Here is a 27102-nt window from a genome sequence, read left to right as displayed (position 1 = left end):
AATCATAATTTTATAGACATAATGATTTAGCAAATTAGAGTTTATATAGCAGTCTACCAATCGAATAATTCTTGTAAAATGATTCGACCAATGAACGTTCGCCAAGCTAGTAGTATCGAGCGAATCAAAACGAAAGGTGCTCGGTATTGGTCGATTAGTATGAAGACAATATATTCTTAGATATTACAGTAGTAAAAAATATTAGCGTATTGCTAATCATATAAATTATATTGTTTATGACAAGAAAAACAGCGAGCCAACGTAGCGCCGCGATAGCTCGTAGGAACTCCGTGCCAAGCAATGGAGGCTCGTTTTCAATAAAGATTCCCTGATTGTACGAAATGTGTTTTTGAGTGTGTGAAAAGTGTAGTTTTCGTGTGATAGTGAGACTTCCTCAGATATTAACGCCACTGCACACGCTGCCGTAGGTAAGTTATATAATAATTAAATAACAAATATATCGTAGAAAATATTCGAAGAAAATTTCAACGTATGTACTTGCGATCGTCGTCGTCGTCGTTGTCGTTGTCGCGTAGTATCGTACAAAATATAAATATAACCTATGTACATACGTACCCATACATATTTTATACGTGATATATATATATATATATATATATATATATATATATATATAGTATGTGCGTGTATATACACACGCATACACATATATATAGGTATATATATATGTATATATAGAACCGTGTAAGCGCGAATAGGATTCGTATGGCGTTGAAATAGAAAACGTAGGACCCAGTAACTTACGTAAGATGTTTTTAAAACTCTAAACTATGCACTGTACGCGGTTTGATTTCTATTACAATGGCAAGTACTTACTTCCATATTGATATGAGCGTTTGACCTTAAAGGGAAATGCATATCTACTTACTATCTACCGTCTTTACGTCATTAAAGAATGTTTAATTTTGTTAAATAACGAAACGACGAAGAATATCGAGCGTTAGAAATGTTTGAGAAATATCTATAGTTTTCGAGAGAGAGAGAGAGAGAGAGAGAGAGAGAGAGAGAGAGAGAGAGAGAGAGAGAGAGAGAGAGAGCATCGTTTTTATAAGAATGCAACTTACAGTGTATGTTACATACATACATACATACATACATACACACAGTGTATATATATCTATGTATGTAGGAGCGAAAGTGACAGGCATACCGTTGTATTATACGAATATTCATAAGAGAGAGAGACAGACAAATAGACAGACAGACAGATAGATAGATAGATAGATAGATAGATAGACGAATATAAAAATGCAAATCTGATCTTACGATGGCATTTATATTATATACAACGTCATCAGAAAATATATATCGTTTAAGTAATTTTTTACTTTAAATATTATTTTCAATGAATAAAAATAGTTTAGGTTATATACATATATATACATATAGGAAGTGATCCCATAGATAAGGAAGGAAATCGGAAGCTATATATGAAATGAACATTGTGTATTTCTTATCTATAACACGTCACTTCCAGGGAGAGTTTAGATTCGAACGATAAATCGAATATGCTGTAACAAGTAATCTTGATGTAAACGAAGAGGGATAGAGAGAGAGGAGAGAGAGAGAGAGAGAGAGAGAGAGAGAGAGAGAGAGAAATAGAAAAGTATGATTTCTTTTAAATTGATAATACAAAGTCTTGACTACTATAATATTACAAATGGATATTGTTTATTATATATTATCACGTACGAATTTTATTCTATCGATTTATCATCATACCATTATTTCTCTCTCTCTCTCTCTCTCTCTTTCTCTCTCTCTCTTTTTTTCTCTTTTTACTTTTTTTCTTTTATCTTTTCATTTTTTTTATCTTACAATTAATCTAATCGTTCGTACATTTTTTTTTCTTTTTTTAATTTTTTTCTCTTTCTAAGCACACACGATTCGATCGTAATCTTCAATCAATCAGTCGCGATAATGAATAAACGGTGTTCGTTAAAATGGCGGGAATTCTTTTTTTTTTTTCTTCTTTCTTTCTTTCTTTCCTTTGGATTTTTATTATTAGAGATTTATAATAAAGTAGTTGCGTGTATATGCGAGTATATGTGGTATACCTTTGAAATGGGTTATTTACGAATTTATCGTTCTTTCCGGCATACCGATAAATAGGGGTCAAGCGTCAACGCCCGTCGCTTTTCTTCTTAGTAAAAGTAACCTTCTTTTGTAAGCCCATAAATACATCGACTGTATTTGGCAATACATTATTACTAACAATATCAACTTTCTTTTTTACTTGCTATGTATGTATATATATATTTATTTATTTATTTGTTTGTTATAATTTATATATATGTATATATAAATGTATATATATATATATATATATATATATATTTCAAGAAGAGAATAATATAATATTATATAAAAAGTGATATAATATAGTATAAAAGTATAATATAGAAATCAATATTATATATTTATATGTAAAAAAAATAATATATAATAAGGAGGAAAGAAAGAAAAACAGAGAAGAAAATAGGCGAGGAAGAGAGACAGAGAAAGAGAAGAGAAGAGAAGAGAAGAGAAGAGAAGAGAAATGAAAAGAAAAATAATTCTATCTCAAAATAGTTATATGAAACGGTAAAAATTGTTGCGTGATCGCTTTAGTATGATTACGTGATATTACAGTTAACTTTAAAAAAAAAAAAGGAAACAAAAATGCGAAAGTTAGATCCAACAATATAATTATATATATATATATATATATATATATATATATATAATATTAATGTAGGATATAGTAAACTCTCTGTATAATATAGATTTATTACGAAGGAAAAAGTTTATATTTTTAATTTTGTTTATTGGTAGAGTCAAACCACCGTCCATCCAATTTCTATTTAGCAAAAAAGGAATACACTCATCGTATATCATGGTATGCAACGTGGGACTTGCATACCGTCGGCCGATACTTACTTGGTGCACTTTATAAATAGCATTATTTTCGACTAAAAAGTGTAGCACATAAGCGTATGTATTTTAGTTAGTATATGCGTCTACGATCGCATACGTAAACGATGATCAAGCGACACAAATAGACACGCACAAAAGAAGGTACACGGACTCGATGTATGTACATTAGTATTTACGAAAAGGCGTTCGAGAAAACGACCGCTAGAGAAATGCGATTAAAATCGATCAAATCCTTCCGTAATACGCTGAGTATTACAGCATCGACGACTTCTCGTCGATACTGCAGAATTAGTAATAAAAATAGACCAAAAACGAAATGATGTAAATTAATGTTTTTTCTTTTTTTTTTTTTTCTTTTTTTATCAGTGACGTATGCGATAAGGACGTAAACGTAATAAAATAAACAAAAGTGTTGCGTTTGATATATTATATGAATCGGTGATAAACATATATGTATGTGTATATATATATATATATGATATTATATATACTTATATTCGTATTATATATATTCGATATATAGTAAAATATTAACTATAAATAAATGCAACCACAATAATATACGCTAATAAACAGCATGGATATTTCGACTCAGAGAAGACAATAAAACTTATTAGATATGAGATATTGAATATTCTAGTTGATCATTTGTTGTTATTTCGTTATTTCTATTTCAATATAACGAACCGTAGTAATTTTACCTCTTTCTCTCTCTTTCTCTCTCTTTTAAGATATTTATTAATACATAGGATACATATTTTGAGAAAATTTAAAACGAAGGTACTAGACGATCTCACAAATAAGTTATTGAATATTTATTACTACTTATTTTCGTTATTGTTATTTCTATTTTAAGATGAAGGATTGTAGTACTTCTACCTCTCTCTCTCTCTCTCTCTCTCGATATATATATATATATGCACACATACGTACAACAAAACATCCATTTTGTGCCAATTTAAGAGGAAGACACTAGACCATGTCGCAAATAAGATATCGAATATTTATGCCTATTTATTTTTGTTGTTTTGATTGTTTCTATTTCAATATGACGTATTATGGTACTTTTCCCTTTCTCTTTCTTTCTCTCTCTCTCTCTCTCTCTCTCTCTTATTAGCTTGCTTCCTCACTCAATATATATATATATATATATATATCGATATACAGAACAGCAATTTAAAAGGAAAAAACTAGACGATGTCACGAATAAGATATCGAACATTTGTACCTATTTATTTTTGTTGTTTCGATTATATCTTTATTTCAAGATGGCGAGCCATAGTAGCTTCTCCCCTCTCACCCCTCTCTTCTCCACACCCTCTCTATCTATATCTGTTTTTCGAAAGAAACAAATGTATTCTAAACGTTCAATGTATCTCTTATGAAACAATAGGAAATAGTGTTCGTATGAATTGGAATCGAATGGTAATTTGCCATATTGCCGTAGGTTTTAACGCTACGTTCGAATAAACGCGCTTAAGCTATGTGTTGCGCGCTCTACCGCAGTAGTTATATACAAGAGTTTCGTAACAAATATATGTCTGGGATAAAATAGTTAGGGGAGAGAGGGTCGACCTTGCCCCGCAACTCGCTGACTGCTTGTTGCCAAGCTACACCGTATATATAGACCGGTACTCCGCGTACACACACGTCAAATCTTTACGCGCACGCGACACTCGTATTATACACATTTACACACTTGCACACATATATCTATATATCTATATACAATATATATACATACATATATACACACATATAAATAGATTGTCGAGCGTACTCTTCAAGTACTTAGTTTGTATGCGCGCACACTTGTCTCTTTGTGTGTGTATGTGCGTGCATGCGTACATGTGTTTATATATATATATATATATATATATATATATGTACATATATATTATGTATCTATATATATTATACGTAGGTGTACGTGTACAAATCTCTCTCTCTCTTTCTCTCTCTCTCTCTCTCTCTCTCTCTAGTACCATTTAACTATCGGTGACGTAGTGTTTGTATTCTTTCATTGGAGCATTAATATCGATTCATCCCTCTAAATCCAACTATTTCTTGGATTTTTTCTTTCTCTTTTCTTTTTTTGTTTTGTTAAAAAACAATTCTTTTTCCTTCATTTTCTTTTTCTTTTTCTCTCTTTTTGTTCTCTTTTTTGCGTCACCCAATTTAATATCAATTTCTTCGGGCATCTTTGAAAGAAGCACATACACGTTCTCGTCTATTTTACGTGAAAATGAACGTTTAAGCGAACACTTAAGCGTATTACTCTCGAGCCAAGGGTAATGATATTATTCCCTTCAAAAAGGTTATAATGGGGCTGAAGTAATCGGCCTTTCCAACCTTGCCATACGAGAGAAAGAGAGAGAGAATAACGCGTTGGGGATGCTTGAAAACTATACTCTCTGGTAGCTAGGTAGACTATAATGATGATAAGAGAAGAATAATTGATAAGTCCTTTGAAATGATTTTATCATGATCGAATGGTAGAGAGATCGATTGAAAGAAAAAAGAAAAAAACAGAAAAAGGAATTCTGCTAGTGAAATCATAATGATTGAAAGTTTTCACCCTATGGGTTAAAAGTTCCTGGACTTGAGTATCTAGTTTTATATTAGGAAAAAGAAAGGAAAGAAAAAAGAGAGAAAAAAATTAGCTGAAAAAGTCTCGAAGGAATAATTGATTTAAAAAAAGAAAGGAAAGAGAGGGAGAGAAAAGAAGAAAAAAAAACAGTAACGTTCGATCCGTATTACTGCATGCATTATTTCTTATTATCATCGGAGATGTCACACATTTTTTTTTTCTTTTTTTTCTATACTCTTTTCTTTCCTCTCCCCTCACTCCGAAGATCTTTTTTTTTTTTTTTTTTTTTTTTTTTTTTTTTTCTTTTAATTTGTTATCATTCTATGTCTATATCTATATCTAGTAAAATGATTTCGACGATGCTAATATAATTTGCAGCGACTTGAAATGGCTCCTCGAATGTAAGACGGTAGTTAGGAAAACGAGGTCACGGGGTCTTGAAATGCTTCCGTGTGTACTCTAACCAACTAGCAAGAGAGTACACACGTTGGAAAATATGTACATACATTAAACGTCGTTATCCGGAATAGAACGATATCAATGATTAATATCTACGTGATAATAATTTCAATTTGTAATGGCCGATAAGAGTTAAATAGATTTCTTTTCTTCTTCTTCTTTTTTTTTTTGGATATTACAATTTACGTCGAAATAAATCGTGTAGTCGTTTGATGTCATTTTATATCCCTGGGTCATGTTATCGCTTGAGAATTACGCTCTACAGCTCCGTCGACACCAAGAGAGACACAGAGAGTGAGAGAGAGAGAGAGAGAGAGAGAGAGAGAGAGAGAGAGAGAGAGAGAGAGAGAGCTTGTCTTATTGATCGTCGACGAGAGAGTTCGGTGTAAGTTAGCTAAGAAACTTGTGTGTTACAAATGAAATCCGTTTCGCGCCAACAATATTAAATCCTGATCATCGACGTTTCATTATTATACTTACAATATTTAAGTCGACGATAACTTTACTTATTTGTCGAACAACTTGCATATTTAAGGCGACGATAACGTTACTTATTTGTCGAACAATTTGCATATTTGTATTATAGTTTTCCTGTAAGATTACGTTAATCAAGTAGTTTTTATATGAAACTTTTTTATACAATCCTCTTCATCTTCTTCTTCTACTTCTTCTACTTCTTCTACTTCTTCCTCTTCTTCTATTTTTACTTCTTCTTCTTGCTTTCTTTCATCAATCATTATTAACGTAATTGCAAAAAATATGTTGATAGAAGTGTTCAAAAACTTTAGATGAATCAGCAGTAGCTACACATAAGTACACATACAAACATCGACCACGTGATTAATCATGGTACAGGCCAACGTTTATAGGAGCTTAACCACCATCACCCATTTCAAGACCCGAAATCAGAAACTTCACTAGTAATAGTCTTATGATTCATCATTTTATTTCATTAGAATTAGTAAAGAATTTGAAACGGAGAAAAAGAAGAAGAAGATGAAAAATAAAAAAGAAGAGAGAAGGAAGACGAAAAAAGGAATTTTTTTATTATCATTTTTATTACGAAAGTTTTTAAAATTTTAAACAGGCATACGTTTTTATATTCTACGAAATTTAAGTAACATTATTAATTGCGCACGTCATACTGCGACAATGAATTCTTAGAATTATTATTATCATTTTTGTTAATTAAGTGTTCTCTATTTCTTCCTTCTCTCTCTCTCTCTCTCTCTCTCTCTCTCGCTCTTTGTCTTTTGTAATTGGCAGTGTCATTCGTTAGATTCTAATAGTATTTGTCCAACGTCGTTGCACCTTTTTATCGACAATGCCAATCTAGTATCTACAAGTATGTAGTATTGTATATAGTACACATACACATATGTAGAAACAGAGAGAGAGAGAGAGAGAGAGAGAGAGAGAGAGAGAGAGAGAAAGAAAGAGAGAGAGAGAGAGAGAGAGAGAGAGAGAGAGAGAGAGAACATTTGACGTTATTCGTCGTTCTTTGGTCCTACTCGTCTCAAGTGACATGCTGACGTTTTTACTCGTTGAGAGAGGAGTAGTCTCGTTGTATGCGTGAACATATCAAGAATACGAGAATAGATGACGCATGTTTGTTTGAAATTATCTCTGCCAACATAGACTGCCAAATATCTGATTCGCATCGCTCATTTGAATCGTGAGGATTATCTTCCTACTCTACCATTGTCAAGGTGTTTCTAGTAGAGTAACGATTTTATGAAACTTAACTTGTTTTATGTAGTTGACGATTCTATATCTTCTAGACAATATGTATACATGTATATATGTATCTATGTAGTAAGAATAGAGACAACGTGTTTGACGAGTCTTCTTCGTTCAAACACCTTGACCTAGGTCGAAAGAAATATTCGATAATGGAAGTATCTTCTTTACTCGTAAATTCTCTTTCACACACACACATACTTGTGATATTTTTCTATACGTGCGTACGCGTGTTTGTGTATGTGTGTATGTGAGAATATGTGTACACGAAAGATCTCGTATAACTCGTTACTTTCGATGGATGGATCTATCGAAATGATCTAAGTCGACTCGACTTCGACTGACCGATCATAAAATAAAATCGAAATCCTGTTGAGCAACTTCGACCTTCAAAATACCGGACACCATCATCGTATGTAGTATGTATAATATAACGATAAATGTTCTGGAAACGTTCTGTTATATATGCTTGACTCCGCAGCTTTGTTTTTATACGAGTATCAAGAATTTGCATAGTCGAGAGAATTTATTATTGAAAGGAAAATTTTGTGGAAAAATTTTCTTTCTTCCTTTTTTCTTTTTCTTTTGGTTTTTTTTTGTGTTTTTTTTTGTTTTGTTTTTGATTACGAAATAATTCTATGATGATAATATCTATGAGTGTTTTTTATTTTTATTTTTTATTATTATCGTTCTTTTAATTTAATATTGTTCTTATTATTAGACTTTGTTATTTCAGTATCTATTATACTTTCCTTTTGTATAAATATTTCAATCTATTATTTCTTTTATTATTTTTAGGAATGAAAAGAATATTTTTTGGAAGATTTAAAAATTTACACTGTTTCTGGGAGTTTCCGATTGGCCGATTATGAGCTTCGTTACTTTGATAACTATATGGAGATTATTTCTGTATTAATTATAATTTTCTCTTATATACGTATTTGATCTTTCATTTCTATAAAAAAAAAAAATTCATTCTGAAAGGAACATTTAAAAATTCGCGCTTTTTTTAGAGACTCATGACCTGGCCAATTATGAAGCTTCGTTTTTCAATGTAGTAGTCTGCTATTTCTTTCATTATTTCTACGAATAAAACCAATTCAATTTCATTTAAGATCTGAACCATTTCTCTTAATATTTCTATGAATAAGAATATTTCACGTAATTTAAAATTTGAATCAATGAACGAATTAAAAGTAAATATTTCAAAATCCGCGCTTTCCACGGAACCAATCATAAGCGTTCGTTACTCGGGCAACTTCATGGCGGTTGTATATTCAGTCCGCTATTTCTTCCTTTCTGTCGTTCCTCGGGCAATTGAACTCCTTCACGGTGAAGAGATAGACTATCTGGTCACGCAGGTTTTCCCGCGTCATAAACGACAGCATCTTGGAGCGTGAACGAAGTCCCCACGTCCCGTATATGATGGTTTCTCTCTTTCTTTCTCTTTTTCGCTACGCTTACCAAGGTAAATACAAAGTAACAACTTAGTTTCTTCATCGATGCGCTTAGGATTCGCGCCAAGAGGCAACGCTGTTGCGTATTCCTGAAATGGATCTCCTCGCTATTTACGCCGTAACCGGAGAACACTTTGCATTTTTATTGTTAATGAATTCACTTGGAAAGATTTTGCGAACTTTTCCCTCCCCCCCCTCTCTGTATGTCTCTCTGTTTCTGTCTCTATCACTCCTTTGGAAGCCGAGAAGGTACCGTTGTGTCGTCCTTGAAACGAACACACCCGATACATTGCCGGGAACGCTGGCTAAGCATAAGACATCGTTGCATCTTTCGTTTCTTGCATACCTAAACTGTGACGTTTGTTTTAAAAATGATAGAAACTTTATATATCGATGAAATAACAAAATTAATATAGACAAAGTAGGAGACGAAGAAGAAGAAGAGGAGGAGGAGGATGAAGACGAAAAGGAGCTAGTTGGGTGGGGATAGAGAAGGAGAGGAAGGTTAGGAAGAGAGCTATGGACTCTACGAAGCTACTTCCGTACGATGCTTGCATCGAGTTAGATAATACGCCTTCCTGAACTTCCGCTCTCTTCGTAATTGACAGGTTGCGTTCATAATAGATCGCTGCCTTCGCAGATGCAATCGATTCTCTCCTCATCATCATCATCATCATCATCATCATCATCCTATAATCTTATGCGGACGGTGCGAGCGTCGCAGGTACAACTACGATCATAAAAATGTAAAACGCGACGTGGAAAGCGTTTAAAACGAGAATTAACATTACTTTTTGCATTGTTCCAAAATTCAATTTTTTCAATCTGTAAAACTAAACCAATCAATTTCTCTCTTATCGTTAGAATAATTTAATAGCGTTATAGCAAAATAAGCATCTGTCGATATTCAATACGAATCAATCGTGAAATTTTATTATCATTACATATCCGATGGGAGAGGATTTCTAACCTATAATAATCAAATCGTGTATCGTCGATCTATATTCTCTTTGATTAATTTTTTCTAAGCTAGACATTTGACAAAATTTTTACGATATTTTGTAATTCTCTTTTTGTTTCTCTCTCTCTCTCTCTTTCTCTCTGTCTGTTACTTTCTCTCTCTCTCTCTCTCTCTCTCTCTTTCTCTCTCTGTCTATCTGCTGTATATTTCTTTCTCTTTCTAACTATAAACGTATCGTTGGAATGCAACTTGATCATTGAAAGATATATGTATATATATGTATGTGTATATGATCTAATACACTATGTATACACATATTTTAATTATTAACCTAATAAAACCGAGTTTTAATATAATATAAACGAATAAAAATTTGTAAAAGGCGAATAAAATTCTAAATCTCGTAAGCATAATTTCTTTTTTTTGTTTTCTTTTTTTTTTGTTTTCTCGAACTAGGAAGGGAGAAGACTATCCGCGAAGTTATAAAAGGGCAGACGTGCGCCAGAGGGAACAGCGCGCGCTCGCTCGCTCGCTGCCTCCTAGCTGCCACGTATATACATGCGAAGGCTCTCTCTCTCTCTTGCGCGCGCGTGTACTAACTTACTCACTCATACATTTTCTCTCTCTCTCTCTCATTCACTCACTTACTTACACATTCGCTCTCCCTCTATCTCTCTCACTCACTCAACACTCACACATTCTCTCTCCCTCAATCTCTCTTACTCACTCACATGTTCTCTCTCTCTCTCTCTCTCTTTCTCTCTCTCTCTGCTTTCTATCCTTCTCTCTCTCTCTCTTTTGCGCGTATACACACATATACACACATAACACACGCACGCGTATATCTGGCAGATCAATAATTTCTGATACTCGCAAATGTCGCATTTAAAATACAGGCTTACGGCGCACCAGCCGTACTCATCGTTGAAAGCGTCGTTTTCCTAGAGGACGATGAGGAGTAGTAATAGGAGAAAAGGAAGGAATGATGGGAAGAGGAGAGAAGAAAGGAGGGCTTTGAGATTTTTTTCGGAACATGCGAAAAAGATCGACTCTGCGTAGTCGTAGTCGTAGTCGTAGTGTAGTCATCGTTGTCGTCGTCGTCGTCGTCGTTTGCGTGGAATCGAAAGGCGGCACGGCGCAGCGAATCGCCGATTGGCTGATTCGCTGATGTGAGTGAGTGAGTGAGAGAGAGCGAGTGAGCGAGCGAGCGAGAGAGAAAGAGAGAGAGAGAGAGAGAGAGAGGAGTGAGTGAGAGAGAGAGAGAGGAGTCGACCGACACGACGAGCTAGAAGATTGCATGCGTTCCTGTTCCATAAGAACGAAGAAATAGCGAAAATTCAAGCTTCCTGCCTCTTTTCTATTTTTTCTTTTATTATTATTATTGCTATTGTTAATATTATTATTATTATTATTATTATTATTATTATTATTATTATTATTATTATTATATTCAATTCACTTCTTTATTTATAACCTTTCATCGACTTTTCTCTCATACTTTTTCTGTCTTTTTTTGGCACAAAAACTTTGGGTCGGTTTACAAATTTTAGAATGGAGCTGGCGGAGAAAGGAGGGATTTCTATTTGCACGAAATGTTAGAAATTGAAAATAACAATAATTCAGTTCTCCAATGATCCTGAGATCACTCTTATTAGTAACTACTACGCGATAATAACAACAACAACGCAACCAACAATAATAGTAGTAATAATAATAATAATAATAATAATAATAATAATAATAATAATAATAATAATCATTGAATACTTTGCTTTCTGTATTATAAAGGTCATTCTCGAAAGTTTTGTATCCTTACTTTAACATTTAAACATTGATCGCGTTATGCGTTCAAAGTATAAAATTATTTATCCTACGAGTACTCTTGTGAAATTCAAAAATGGCCGCAACGAATATCCAAGACGTACGATAGCGCAGCGCATCCTCCTCGTTTCTCGTTCGTTTGATCGAACAGAGGTAAGATTAATAATAATAAAAAAAAAAAAAGGAAAAGAAAAAAAGAAAAGAAAAGAAAAGAAAAAGAAACACAAAGAAAAAAAAAAGAAGAAATGACGACGTTACACGTTAAAGTTACGTTTGAAAATTAGTATCTCTGATTTTATTTATCGAAATATCATTTGCATTAACGCGATCATTTCCCCTCTCGATCGTACCGTTCCCCCCGCGGACCCCGCGAGCCTCCCTCTCTCTTCCTATAAATAGTATCGTTAGATTTCCCCGGTTTTCAATGACCGTCGCCACACGGGTGTCGCCGCGGGTGTCGCCACCGCTGCTTTGGCCATCGTCGTCGTCGTCGTCGTCGTCGTGGTTGTCGTCGTCGTCGTCGTCGTCGTCGTCGTCGTCGTCGTGGTCGTGGTCGTGGTCTTGGTCGTGGTGGTCGTGGTCGTGGTCGTGGTCGTCGTGGTGCTGCCGTGTTGCGTCAATGTGAACGATACTCTCGTAGTCTGGCGTTTGCACGAATGTGAACGCGATCCTGTGCAGATCGCTCCCGTACGCCAGGGGAGGATGGTCGCTCGTAGGAAGAGTCACTAGCGAGCGAGTACGCGCTCTGCTATTCCGTGCGTTAGCAAAATAGCTTCGCGTAGACTGATTTGTTCTTCGTGGGCCGAAGCTACGTAAGTGTTGTATCTTTCTGCTTCTCTCTCTTTCTTTCTCTCTTTCTTTCTATCTATCTATCTATCTATCTATTATTTCCCTTTCCATTTTCCATGTATCTTTCCAGATGATAATGTGTGTGTGTGTGTGTGTGTGTGTAGTGTATATATATGTCCATCTTTTACTACGCTACTACTACACTACATTACATTGCTACACTACTACAGTATTTAACTACATTACTACTACTACCACTACTACTACTACTACTACTACACTATTATACTATTACTGTTACTGTTACTATTACTATTACTACTACCATTCTACGACGTATGTACGCATCATTTCGAGTATCTCTATTCTCTTAATTCTTACGCGGCGCGCCGATCGAAAACGCGCGTGTCGCGCAGCGGTGAACGGAGCGGGGACGAGCGAAATGCCGGAGACGTGTGTCGGAGAGTTATTTTTCCGAGCTCAGAACGACGTTATCTAACCTTTTTGCGCACGGACGAAAGGTGGGAGGTGTGTGTTAGTTCGTACATAGTATCCCTCGAGTATCTTGCCTCGAGAAGTATTTTTCTTCCTTCTTTTTTTTTTTTCAATTTTCACTATCGTGAAAAGTACAAGTGTGTATATATGTGTGTGCGTGAGTTCGTGTCGTGTAGAGTATTTCTTAAGAAGGATATACATACAATACTCATTCTTAACAACGGTCTGCACACGTATCTCTATCTTTCCAGGCGTCTTACAGAAATCCTTTCAAATAAACACTTCCAATGATTCCAATATGTGTGTGAGAGAGATATTTTGTATTTTTATATATTATATACGTATATATATATACATCATATATACATGTATATCTTTTGAGCTATCTTTTTAGCTATAATAGGAGAACTTTATCATACTATTTCTTTTTTATGTTTTTAGATATTTCAATATCTTTGATTCTTGTTATCCTTTAATATCTTTTGATAATTTACAACATATCTATTTCTACTCTCACACGTAAAACTTGCGTTAGTTAATTATATCAGTCAAGCTATATATCGGAGCTCGTATATAGATAAGTTTATTATTTGTTATAGATCTCTACTGGCATGGAGCTGGGAGCGCACTGATAGTGATAATTTATGAGGTTAGCAAGTTTCATTTTAATGCTGCGTATTGTTCCATCGTACATATAATAGTATAATGTGGAAAATAAGTGATTAGAATACGAAAGACTAATGTTCTGTCGATGAATAATTGTTCTTTAGATCTTGGTTTCTATGCATTGCCTGCCAAAGAAGAACTGAGCCCAATGTTTCCACACAATTCTAGTTCACATGAGATTTCTACAGAAACAAATGCCTTCGTACAAAATTCCATGGTAGGCTCTCCGTTAAGTTGGAATAACAAAGATTTTTCTGCGATGCGATTACTGTGTTATAGCTTGATGTTTTTTTATATTTTAGGGGGATGTAGTAGTATTAGGGGAAAGCAGTCTGTATGGGGAGGGGGAATGGGAAGGATCAGAGCACGCTAGGTACTGTGATATCGAATCCATAAACAGCAGCAAGATGGCAGCATGTACTAGCCATCTGGAAGCTACCGCCGCCAATGACTTTTCAACCGTCCTGCCAAGCCAAACCAGTAAGTATCTTTACGTTCTGTATGATGCGTTAAGTTCTATTAGATGTATTATCATAAAATTGTTCCTTTGCCAATATCGTAGATGTTAAGATGAATTCGTTAAGCTGAAGAAAATCATGGGATCAGCTTTAGTGTTTGCTGAGATATTAGCTTCTTTTCAAAAGTGTAATTCATTGACGGAGTTGATATATCAGAGCTTCTAAACGAGAAATTATAAAGAAATATTTTAAGTGCAACGTTTTAGCTACAGTTTAGTTTTTATACTTGCAGGTGAGTTCAGCTCAGCTGGTATAGGTAAGGCCTGCCAGTCAGTGGCGCCAGTAACCACAAAAAACCCAACAAATCACCTTCTAACTTACGATAATAATAAAGTAAATAACCACAACAATGCAGAACATAATCATCACAAGTACAGAAAGCAAAACACACCGGGCTTGCTTGGTCAGCTGGGCAGCTCCGCCAATAACTCTAAGTCTACTTTTAAGACATTAAGTGATAATAAGAATAGCTTTAGCGATCTAAGCGTTAGGGTACTAAGCGTAAGTGTACATCTACAAGTTACACGGGGTGAAGCGTATTGCACCGTTGGGGTACCTAGCCTAGTTAGGATACCCAAGTCTGATTGCCCCCAACGGTCGCTACGCCTCCCTAACTCTGTCGACAATTACTCCTTACTAGGGTCCCGCCTTGAGCTAGGCGACAACAATAAGTTTAAGGCTCATTTTAGTTTCATAAGTAATAATAACTCCAAGTCTGTGATATTGCTCAGCTCAATCAGCAACGGTGACCATTGTTTCCTGCTTGGCGGTGGTGGTCCTGTCGAGATAGATGCTATTACTCTGAAATTCGGTATTATAACGGATGTCTTAACGAGATCGAAACTACTAGGTCATAAGTGTGCCCTGGTTATCAATTCTTCTGAGACATCTAGACTGTTAACGAGCGATGAAACGTCGAACGAAAATTGTAACGTTCGATACACGTTAGCTCTCGAAAAAATATGGAACCTCTTAAAATCGCATTTCAGTGGCATTGATTTCAAATTGGTTCCCATAAGCGATCAGAATTTTGCGATATTCACCGCCAGTTCTTCCATTACGCTTATCGTTTTCAGAAACGAAGTAACTGACCACATCTCGCGATCTTTCCTGGAAAATCTCAAGCAACTCCGTGTACAATCTTTTACTTCTCCATTATCTAATGTCACTGTTACCGAGCTGATGCAACGCATATGTGTTCCATTATTAAAAAAGCGTAAGGGTAATGATTACAACGTTGGTAATAATAATAATGATGAATATTATAACAAGAACATTAGCATTGGTAGTATTGAAGAAGAAATTAATAGTAGTAACGATAATCCAGATGTTATTGAAGACATTGTTGACGTCGCTGTGTGCTACAAGACTAGTTATATGATGATTACTAATGTTAGGATCTTAGGGTCTCAAAATGATGGTATTAGTCGTACCGAAGCAACAATATTTACTGTTGGTGCTCTTTCATTTCAGGATAACAATAAGTCTAACAAGCCTCTAAATACTAGTTATAAGATTAGCGAATATAGTAGATCAGTGGGTTCTGATCTTCAATCTAACTCTACCATTAAGTCTGTATCTAAGTCTACGCTAAAAGATAAATCTAGGATTAAGTTTGAAATGTCTCACACCGCTCGATTTAACGAATCTGACAAGAGAAAGCAAGTTAGGTTGGCTGCCAACATTCCTATAATGACTACCTGCGAGCCTACGATGACGCTTACAAGCCAATCAGCCACCATCACATCCCAAACAATCGGTGTACCTGTATGTCGAGCGGATAATCGCATATATGACGATGGGATGCGATCAGAATTTTTGAATACATTTCAGAATGACCAAATATGTATCCAGCGTATGTTGGCAAGTCGCACAGATGATATAATAACGAATGACTTGCGTCTTCATGAAACACTAAACCCTACACAAACTTACATCGAGACGCTCAAATCTTTAGCTACAGATGATATTCCGTTGAATTGCAATTACGATCGCACAGGGGCATGTAGTAATCGTCAAACTTGTGACTATGATAACGATAATGATGATTTTGCGCTCTGCTCTTACGATAACATGGCAGTTTATACAAAACCAACTGCATTACAATGGTCTACTCTAATTGCACACGTACGTGCTTTGATACCTGCTTGTCGAAAAGCTTATGAGACCGACCGAACCAAATGTGAAGTTCAACAGCGAAGACTCAAGTTTATGCTGAATATTCTTTTCAATGAATCGACACGGCTATTGAACAAGGTCTACGAACCGATATTAAGCTACAAACAACGATGGGGTATCTCAACGATATTACAGTTAGCAGGAGGTGGTGAAAGTTCGCTAAATAGCGGAGGAGCTAACAATTGGGGTTCTACTCAAGCAACAACACCCAATAACAATAATACTAACCAATCAGGATGGGTTGGTACGCCAGGAAACGCGCCTGGAAATGCTGGCACACCGAACAATTGGGGTGGAAATTCTGTAAATAGATCAGTCTCTGGTAATCCAAATCAAAATCAGAATCAAGGTCCACCTGGTACACAAAATACATCAGGTACATCGATGCCATCGTATATCAAACTTTTAACATTGATTTAGAGTCTCAAAGTTATTGTTCACACATACCTGAACGTTTCGATTATTATTACTATTATTTATGCGCAGGAAACGTGAACAAAGTTAGTAATCCAAATCAACAATCGAATCAGCAATCTGGTCCACCTACCTCTCAGTCAAATTCTACTCAAGGGAATCAGAATAGTAGTCAATGGTCTCAGGGAAAATCTAATAATCCGGGTGGTCCAGGACAAAATCCACAAAATAATAACAATAGCGTACAGCAGCAACAGTCGGCCAGTTCGAATGGAAGTAATAATCAATCTAATAACAATGCACAAGGATCTGTAAGTAGTGGTAACACACCAGCTAGTAATAATCCATCGACGAAGCAACAGCTTGAACAATTAAATACAATGAGGGAAGCGCTTTTTAGTCAAGACGGATGGGGTTGTGTGAGTAGACAATAAATATTTTCCGAAGCGATCGATAAACAACAAAAATTGCTATCATCTTCGAATAAGTAGAGACGTCATTTTGTGCTTTTAGCAACACGTAAATCAAGATACGAGTTGGGACGTACCAACTTCTCCTGAGCCCAGTCTAACCAAAGATGGCGTTCCTATGTGGAAACCACCCGTAAATAATGGTACTGATCTGTGGGAAGCAAACTTACGAAATGGAGGTCAGCCTCCACCGCATCAACAAGCGAAAACCCCGTGGGGTCATACTCCGGCGACTAATATCGGTGGTACTTGGGGCGAAGACGATGAGACAGCAGACTCATCCAACATGTGGACTGGTGCTCCAGCACCTTCTCAACCGAACGCAGCGCAATGGACTGCCGGTAATCAAGCCGGTATGTGGGGAGGTAGGCTGGTGAAGGCTGGAGATGCCAAAACTTTAGGAAAAAGATATTTTGGAACCTTATTGAAAGCTGTCGTGTTTTGGCACATTGTTGTAATGTCTTTATCGTGATTACATACAAGAATTTGTTCATATAATTTTCCTTACTCTTGTATATCATGATTTATAAAATGCGACTGTACAAGTAAAATTAACCAAATTTCTATTCTATGTAACACGTATTACAGTTATATATCGTTAGCTTCTCAGACTAATTTATCTTGTTGGAAAATTTTATTGGTTATTAAATATCCAAGCAAGTATATGATATATCATTTTGAACAGATTAGACTATACTTGTGCAGTTGAGAATAATAATTTAATGATTCACTCTCCCGCCTGGCGGTTGTGCCTAACAGCTCTCATATATTTTAATACTTTCAATGTATCAAGTTTTAGCTTGTATTAGTTCTGAAATAATTTTGCTATTATATATCTTGTTTTGTTCAACTAAGTATGGAGACTCTCCGGCATTCACAAAGCTTTATAAGTTATGGGGAAAAACTAATTTGTTTTGCTATATTTCTTATATTATGCTAAATACGTCTTAAATCTTTCTTATTTTACATATACATATGTGCTTTTTTTTTATGCTCAAATGCTGTGCTTTTTTCTTGTAAATGATGCTTTCTTTTTAGGCTGGATATATACCGTTTATTAAGCATTACTAAACTCCTTAATGTCCATGTTAGTAGTCTCTTAAATCATTTTTAAATTATAGGGAAAAAAATACGATAATATCATCAAATTATATATGGGTGTATTCTCATACTAGGATTTTATTAGATATATCATATAAAGTTATGTAAAATTCATTCCTACGTCATACTCAATATCGTGCAAATGTCCTGTGTGTGTCGTTTAGATTTTTGGATTAGATATTTCAATAAAGGGGAAAAAAAGAAAAAAAAAAAGAAAAGAGAAAGAAAAACAGAAAAGAAATCGTATGACTGATCGAGAGTGTACAATATTAAAATTTTATTTCATTAATATTACTTCACTGTTAGACTTTATGGGCATTCAGGAGTCTTGATTCAATGTAGCATGTAATTTGTGTATTATTGACAGTTTGTGAATAAAGTTATTACCATAAAGTGATAACTTCAAATTACAAAGTATAAAGTAGAGAAACATCTTCATTCATATTTAATCAATAAAAATGTTAAAGAATATTTGTTGAAAGTACAGCAGTTACAACAAAATTATACGGTCGAAATAAATGTTCATCGAACACATAAAAAAGATCTCTGTAAAAATGATCGTACATTTGAGATTACATTTGAAGTTAAACGAGTGTTACGATATTTACGAGAGATCTTGAAAACGTTGCGTTTAATATACTATTACATTGATAACTTTTTATAAACAGGAACAAATTGGGCCGACCCAAGATCACTAGATCATAGAGATCCACGTGATTTACGATCAGTGGATCCAAGAGAAATGCGAGATCCTCGAGATCATCGCATGACTCTTGATCCAAGAGATCATATGCGCGTAATGGATCCTATGGCACGTGATCCACGAATGGGTGATATGCGCGGTGATCCACGTGGCATATCTGGACGTTTGAATGGAGCGAATACCGATGCTATGTGGGGACAACCACCTGGTCCTCCACATCATCAAATGGGTCATCAGCATCCATCTGGTCCACCAACGAAAATGCTCAATCCTTCGAACATGAATCAATGGGCAGCTCCACCACCAAAGGATATGATGCCAGGCAAACCTTCGGGATGGGAGGAACCGTCACCACCTACGCAAAGGCGTAATGTGCCTAACTATGACGACGGTACAAGCTTATGGGGAAATCCGGCAGCAAATCAACGCACAATGCCTGCCAGTAAAGTATCTCATTGGAAGGATTTACCAACCCCGAACATAGCACGTGGTGGTCAGTAATTAATATAAAATATAGAAATTTCTTTTTTAATTTTGATTATCGTTATTAGGACAATATATATGTATATATGTAATTTCAATGTTATGAATCATACGGGAAACAGGAATGCAATGTCCACCAGGCATGCCTCAGAACAGAATGCCTGGGCAACCAGGTATGAAACCAGACGTAGGAGGTCCAGGTATGTGGGCTCACCCTGGAGCTCCTGGAGGTCGCAATGGGACATGGGCGGACGGGCCTCATGATACTACCTCTTGGGATGATCCCAAAACACCAGCAACGTGGAACGAGCCTCCATTGAATCCAGCAACTTGGGGAGGTCCTGCTACTCACAAACAAAAATCAATGGGACCTGCTGGTAGTTGGGTAGACTCTGACATTGATCCTACTCCAAATTGGGGTCATCCTGCTAAACCTTCGTTAACGAAAGACTTCATTTGGAATAGTCGTGAATTTCGTTATCTTTGTGACTTAGGATATAAGGTATATATAAATGTATATTTTCTTTTTATATATATCTTATTCTTATTCTTTTTTTTTTTTTTTTATTTCTTTGTATATCCAATTTATGTGACGTTGTTGATATTTGTTTGTCCTTAAAGAAAGAAGACGTCGAGTTAGCTCTTAGAAATCGTGAAATGAATAGAGACGAAGCACAAGAACTTTTAAGCCAGATTCGACCTCTTGATCAATGGCCACGACGTCATGATACGCATTCTGGCTATGATCCAACTAATCAACCGACTACTGCGCCAGCATACCCAAGATTCAATCACGTGACACAACAGATGTCTTTCCCACCGGTGAGTTCGTTAGATCTTTACACCGAGCACGTGTTCTGTCCAAATATCCACTACTATTCTTTAACAATCAAAACTAAGTTTTTTCTAATCAACTTATACTTGATCATTTCGGGGAAAAAGAAAAAAAAGAAATGTATGTCATAAAAAATTTATTTGACATTGTTATCGAGTGAATTTATCGCGTGTTTGAGTGTTCTACTTCAATTAACAATGTCTAATAATATTTTTTTCTTTCATTCTTTTTTTTATTTTGTCTTTTTACAAAAATTGAATTCACGAGTATGTTTGTGTTGTATGTGTGTTTTTAATTTCATTTAAATCTAACTTTATGAACTATAAAATTATATTTATGGAAATATTTGGTTTGTTTTGTTCATTTTAAACAACGTACGATAAATAAATATATGTATATAAGTAGCAGTATATATACGCCATCACATGATGGGCGAACAGAGTTAGGAAGGGAGCAGGGTACACGGTATTTGTATTGTAATACAGGGGGCAGGAGTGCCCAGTGCTGCAACTACCGGAGGGGTAGGTGGTTCAGTGACCAGTGCTAGTCTTCTGAAACTTCAACAACAGCAACAGCAGCAAGCAGTTGTTCCGTTGCAGCAACAGCAGCCAAGTACCAATGCACCACAGCCACCTTTCAACCAGGTGAACAACCTGACGTCTGAAATATTTATTATAGGATTTATTCTCCTTATCCTATCTTTATTCACTATTTAAAGTATACAAATTTAGAGAAAGAGAGAGAGAGAGAGAGAGAGAGAGAGAATTTTGGAGAATTTTCGAGTCAGAAAAGAAAAGAAAATATTTATATAAAGTAAATAAAATTTGATTGGAATGATTTTTCATACGATCGAGTAAAAATTCTTTTTTCGTTCTTTAGATTAAATATTTTAATGATATCTCTAAGAAGAAACAGTTTATTGTATTTGTCAAATTGTTGAGTCTTTATATATTTATCAAATTGTACCTTAGTGCTTGTCATTACATCATCATATTCATTTCGTTTTGTTTTTTTTATAATTATTTCATAATTATTGTGTGTCGTCTTTTAATATATTAGAGAGTGTTTAACTGTATAATTATATTTTTTTAAGGTATTAAGTTTCTCATTATTATTATTTTTTTTTTTATTGCACGAGGTTTGGTTGTATTTTAAAATCGTAAGGACAATTAACAATAATTTATTCGTTATCCTAGTGAATCTTGTAATTATTCGTGTAGTTACATTCTCTCTCTTAAGAATTACGATGAAATTACGATTCGATTTTTATTTATAAAAGTAGTTTTTACAATGAAAGTGTTAAATGTTGTTTTGCAGGCATCACGTGCACCGCAAAATCAACCATCGAATCAACAACTCCGTATGTTGGTACAACAAATTCAACTGGCTGCTCAAGAAGGATATTTGAATCATCAGATCTTGAATCAAGCATTATCACCGCAGACGTTGATTTTGCTGAATCAACTTTTACAACAAATCAAGATCTTACAACAGTTACACCAACAACATTCTGTCCAGAGTTCATTGAAGGGCAATAGTCCGTCAGTTTTGCAAATTAGCGTACAAATAACCAAAACTAAGCAACAAATCGCAAATCTGCAGAATCAAATTGCGGTTCAACAGGCAACGTATATGAAACAACAACAACATCAACAACACGCTGCCCCGCCATCTCAGGCATTGGAGTACTACAAAAGTTCGGTACACGATCCCATGTCAGCTTTACAAAACAGTTTCAGCGATTTGACGATGAACAAAGAGCCACCTGTTGTTAGTAAAAATATTATATAAAATAAACCTCGATGAGAATTTGTACGATTAGATATTATATCATATTTATAAAATTGCAGAGTCAACAACAGTCAAGATTAAATCAATGGAAGTTACCGTCTCTCGATAAGGATGGTGATCTAACAACAAATGAATTTTCTCGTGCTCCTGGTACTACCAGCAAACCACCAACTGCTCCAGGTGGTTTAACGCAGTCACACAGTAGCCCTAATATGAATCCTTTGCTTAGTCAAGGCGATGGAACGTGGTCATCTAGACTCGGTGATAGCGGTTGGCCAGATCCAGGGAATACAGATTCCACGGATGGAAAAGATTGGCAACCTGGAGGCGCTGCATTCACTGATCTAGTACCGGAATTTGAACCGGGCAAACCATGGAGGGTAATCCATTCCCAATACCGTCAACGTCTTACTATCATATGCTTTAATATCATTTGCTATTATCACAATATATTGTTAGTTAACGTGAAACATTAGTACTTAAGATTTATCCGGGTCCACCTATATTTGATGTCATTTTAGGGTACCCAGATGAAAAGTATCGAAGATGATCCCAGTATCACTCCTGGTTCAGTCGTACGTTCCCCTCTTTCGCTGGCTACTATAAAGGATCCTGATGCTATTTTCTCATCGAGTAGCAAAACGTCACCACCACCTCAAAATGCTAATCCGGATACATCGATTCCCAGTTTAAGTAATTCTACGTGGACATTTAATCCACCTGCTACGACGCCTACTGCATTTACTAGGTACGATTTATCGATCATTTCTTCTTTCTTTCTTTCTTTTCCTTTTTTTTTTTTTTTAATTAATTCATTATAATTCAAGTTTCGTTTCTGTGTAAAAAAAACAAAAAAAAAAATCCTATACGATATACTACTTGCTATGTGATATAATAATTGTACTATAATACTATCTTATTTTATACATAATGTTATATAATCCATATGCCAAGAATGAGTTTCAACTCTAATATTAGAGTGTACTGTACTACTCATACTAATTATATCCTACTGCAACAAGTATAATTTATATCTCAAAAATATTTTCAAAACTTGGAATGTGAAATAACAATTACAAAATACACAGTGTACAGAAATCTCTCTCTCTATATATATATACTTGAAAATTACGTTATAGGGGATTAAAGTGGTATCGTTGATAAATATTCGATTGCATTATGCAGCTCGAAAAATACATGGGAGTCAGCACCACCGCCAACTGCCGTTACGTCCGAACTTTGGGGTGCACCAATGAGTAAAGCACGAGGTCCTCCTCCTGGCCTAGGAAGTAAAAGTGCCGGAAGTACCAGTAACGGTTGGGCTGGTTTAGGAAGTGTCACCAAATCCTCCAGTTCCTGGGGTGGCCTCCAATCCAATCCAGTTAGCAATTCCAGTTGGGTGTCCACATGGCTTTTACTGAGAAACTTAACGCCTCAAATCGATGGCTCGACTTTGAAGACCTTGTGTATGCAGCACGGACCTGTTCAAGATTTCCGATTATATTTGAATCATGGAATTGCTCTTACTAAATATTCCTCTAGGGACGAAGCAATAAAGGTATCGCAAACATTTCTTTTATATTATTTATATTATCTTCAACTAGACACAAAATTCAAATAAATCAATGAATTAAATATATAAAAATAAATATATATATATATAGATTCGATCAAATATCTTCTGTTTTTTTTTTTTTCTTTGAGAGGATATACAGTAACATAATTAATACGTTTATATACATGCACTTTCTACGATCAAACGAAAACGAAAATAAAAATGAAAGTAAAAATGCTGTTGTAAAGTAAAGGAAAAGAAAAAAAAAAAATTCACAACAATTAATATTTGATTTTAGGCACAAGGAGCTTTGAACAATTGCGTATTGGGAAATACAACGATATTCGCTGAATCACCCGCTGACAGCGAAGTACATACTCTGTTGCAACAACTAAGTCATGGTGGTCAACAACAAGCTGGTGGTTCTGGTGGAGCTAGCTGGGGTTTACGACCGAGTAATAAAACTGGCCCACCACCGGATACATGGGGCGGAAGTTCCAGTCAATTGTGGGGTGCTCCACCGACAACCAATTCGCTATGGAGTAACACAGGTATAGACAGCAGTGACCAGCAAAGAGCAACTCCTAGTTCTCTCAACTCGTACTTACCCGGAGATCTTCTGGGAGGTGAGTCGATGTAGAGAACGAGGCTATCCACTCAAGCGCATTACGTAGTGAAGTTTATGCGACGCAATTGAAAACAAAAAAAAAAATCCAGAAACAAACAACAAACAAACAAACAAACAAACAAAAAAGCGACGCAAATCTTTAATATCCGCCTCACGTAAAAATGATAATATAAAAGTTCGTGATCCAAAGTTCTATAACTTCCCCCCCGAGTTCCTCTGAATAATAATTGCAAGAAGTAAAGAAGTAATTTGCTTTTATACATCATTAAATTGTCACGGAGACTCGACGTGTCGAGTTGCTAAATTTCTCAAATTTAATCGAAGATGGAGGTGGAGCGCATCGTTTAACGTTCAATGCGTCTCTGGACGAGTTAAATATGAGAAAGAAAGACAAAAAGGTTAAACAAATAAAATAAAGTAAAATTAATAAAATAAATAAAGTAAATAAATAAAATGAAAAAGAAAAAAATATAGACGGACGGGGTCTTCACGAAACACGTCAATTACATAAAAAAAGATTGTGCGCTAGGGTGATGATGCAATGAAATATTCTTATGAGTTACTTAAAGAAAAAAAAAAAAAAAATACAAAAAACGAAAAAAAAAATAAAAAAAAAAAGAAAATAATCACATTCTCGTATCTGCCTCGGATTAAAACATATATATATATATACATATATATACATATACGTATATATCTATATATGTATGTATATATATATATACATGTATATATATGTATGTATAATATATGTATATATATATGTATATATATATGTATGTATATATATGTGTATATATGTATATATATATACATAATGTACCAGGTGTCACAAAAAGTATAACGGAAGTACAGCCAAATGATCTTATGCGTTAGATATCTAATTTTACATGACAAAACTTAATAACTAACTTACAGTCTGATCATTCTAAAGAGACTTACGATGATAATTACGTGGAGAGACTAATTGTGATCCACTATTAACACATATTCAATCGTCTCTTTTTATCATGGGTGTGTGTGTGTATTACGCGCGATGTATATCTGGGCTTTGGTAAAAATCGCGGCCTTTATCGACGATCTCGAAATGATGATGATAATGATAATCATGATGACCGATGATGGCGATAACGATAACGAAGAAAATTATTGTCGTTGTGGTATAGCTAAAAAAAAGAAAAAAAAAAGAGCAAAATGAGATAAACAAAATCTTAGGAAGAAAAATCTTAGGAAGAAGAATAACAGGAAGATGCGGAAGAAGAGGAAGAAGAAGAAGAATAAGAATAAGAATTAAAGAAGTTATGTTTATTCGAAAGAAACATAAAGTAGAGAAAGAGATCGTCGACACAACCGTAATTTTCATCAAAGATTTAAAAAACAGGACAAAGGTCTTTGATTCTTATCAAAGAGTGTTCAAATTTTGCTGAACAGTTTTCCGAAGACTGCAGCGAGTATCAAATGTAGACTGTACGAATCTAATCAAAAAGGAAAAAAAAGAAAAAAGCGAAGCGAAAAAAAAAGTCACAAAAAAAGGGAAGAAAGACCAAAAAAAAAAAAAATGCAAAAAAAAGAAAAAGGAAAGAAAAGATATTAAAAAAAAAAGAAAAAAATGCTAAAAAAAAAATAAATAAAGTAAAGTAAAGTAAAGTAAAGTAAAGTAAAATAAAGTAAAGTAAAATAAAGTAAACCTTATAAAAAAAAAAATAATAAAAAAGTAAAAAAAAAATAATAATAAACACAAAAGCATTGACGTCGTTGCCCTCTCAATGTGTTCTCTGATCTCTGAAACGCAAGATACATGAGAGTGATACATACAGGGGGTGGGGGGGTGGGTATTAAGGGGGGGCTGGGGGGGACCAGGTCGGTAAAAAAAGGGGCAACGACGCAACGATACCAAATGTTATCGCAATAACGTAAATTTTATTCTATATTAGATCTATAAATGCCACCTGTCGTGCCAATGTCCAGTATGTCTGTACCATTTTATTAATGTAGAGTTTAAACACAGCAATGAGAGAGAGAGAGAGAGAGAGAGAGAGAGAGAGAGAGAGAGAGAGAGAGAGAGAGAGAGAGAGAGAGAGAGAGAGAGAGAGAGAGAGGAGAATCCGTTCTCAATAGGAAATGATTAAATACGTTTGAGGGAATGATGGGGGATTTTATGATATGTATAAAATAGACGAAAAAGCAGTGCACTGTCGTCGAATGAAAATCGATTTAGAAAGATAATAAAAGAAGAGAAAAAAAGAATTAAATTAGATTAGATTAAATTAAATTAAATTAAATTAAATTAAATTAAATTAAATAATATTATAATAATTATTTCCTAGTATATGTTGATCGTGATATACTAGGCAATCTTTTTTTATGCTTTCTTTTCTGTTTCTTTTTTTTTCTTTTTCTTTTACTTTCCCTTTTTCTTTTTATTAATTTATTTATTTATTTTTTTTCTCTTAACAAAAATACATAGAAAGGAAAAGAATGATATAAGGGATAGAGGGGAAAGTGGGTGGC

The 27102-nt window shown here is 34.9% G+C and overlaps 1 protein-coding gene across 8 annotated transcripts; it reads left to right on the top strand.

Annotated features, from left to right (window-relative positions):
* The first annotated feature begins 250 nt into the window (after window positions 1–250).
* On the top strand, window positions 251–25746 carry LOC127071048 (trinucleotide repeat-containing gene 6C protein). Of its 8 annotated transcripts, none has more exons than XM_051009850.1 (16): window positions 251–428; window positions 13849–13898; window positions 14020–14132; window positions 14218–14395; window positions 14666–16987; window positions 17098–17444; window positions 17539–17836; window positions 19265–19792; window positions 19905–20284; window positions 20404–20604; window positions 21103–21261; window positions 21935–22387; window positions 22468–22788; window positions 22930–23156; window positions 23594–23966; window positions 24262–25746. In XM_051009850.1, exons 3-16 carry the CDS (start codon window positions 14064–14066, stop codon window positions 24601–24603), a joined length of 6198 nt encoding a protein of 2065 aa, XP_050865807.1. In that variant the 5' UTR covers window positions 251–428; window positions 13849–13898; window positions 14020–14063; the 3' UTR covers window positions 24604–25746. The 8 variants fall into 8 exon arrangements, with proteins under 8 accessions (XP_050865807.1, XP_050865806.1, XP_050865804.1 ...); XM_051009849.1 differs by having other exon boundaries at window positions 17539–17860; window positions 19923–20284; XM_051009847.1 differs by having other exon boundaries at window positions 17539–17860; window positions 22939–23156.
* The last annotated feature ends 1356 nt before the right edge of the window (window positions 25747–27102 follow it).

This window comes from Vespula vulgaris, chromosome 20, assembly GCF_905475345.1.
Source record: "Vespula vulgaris chromosome 20, iyVesVulg1.1, whole genome shotgun sequence".
Lineage (NCBI taxonomy): Eukaryota > Metazoa > Arthropoda > Insecta > Hymenoptera > Vespidae > Vespula > Vespula vulgaris.
This window is presented reverse-complemented; position numbering and strand designations above follow the sequence as displayed.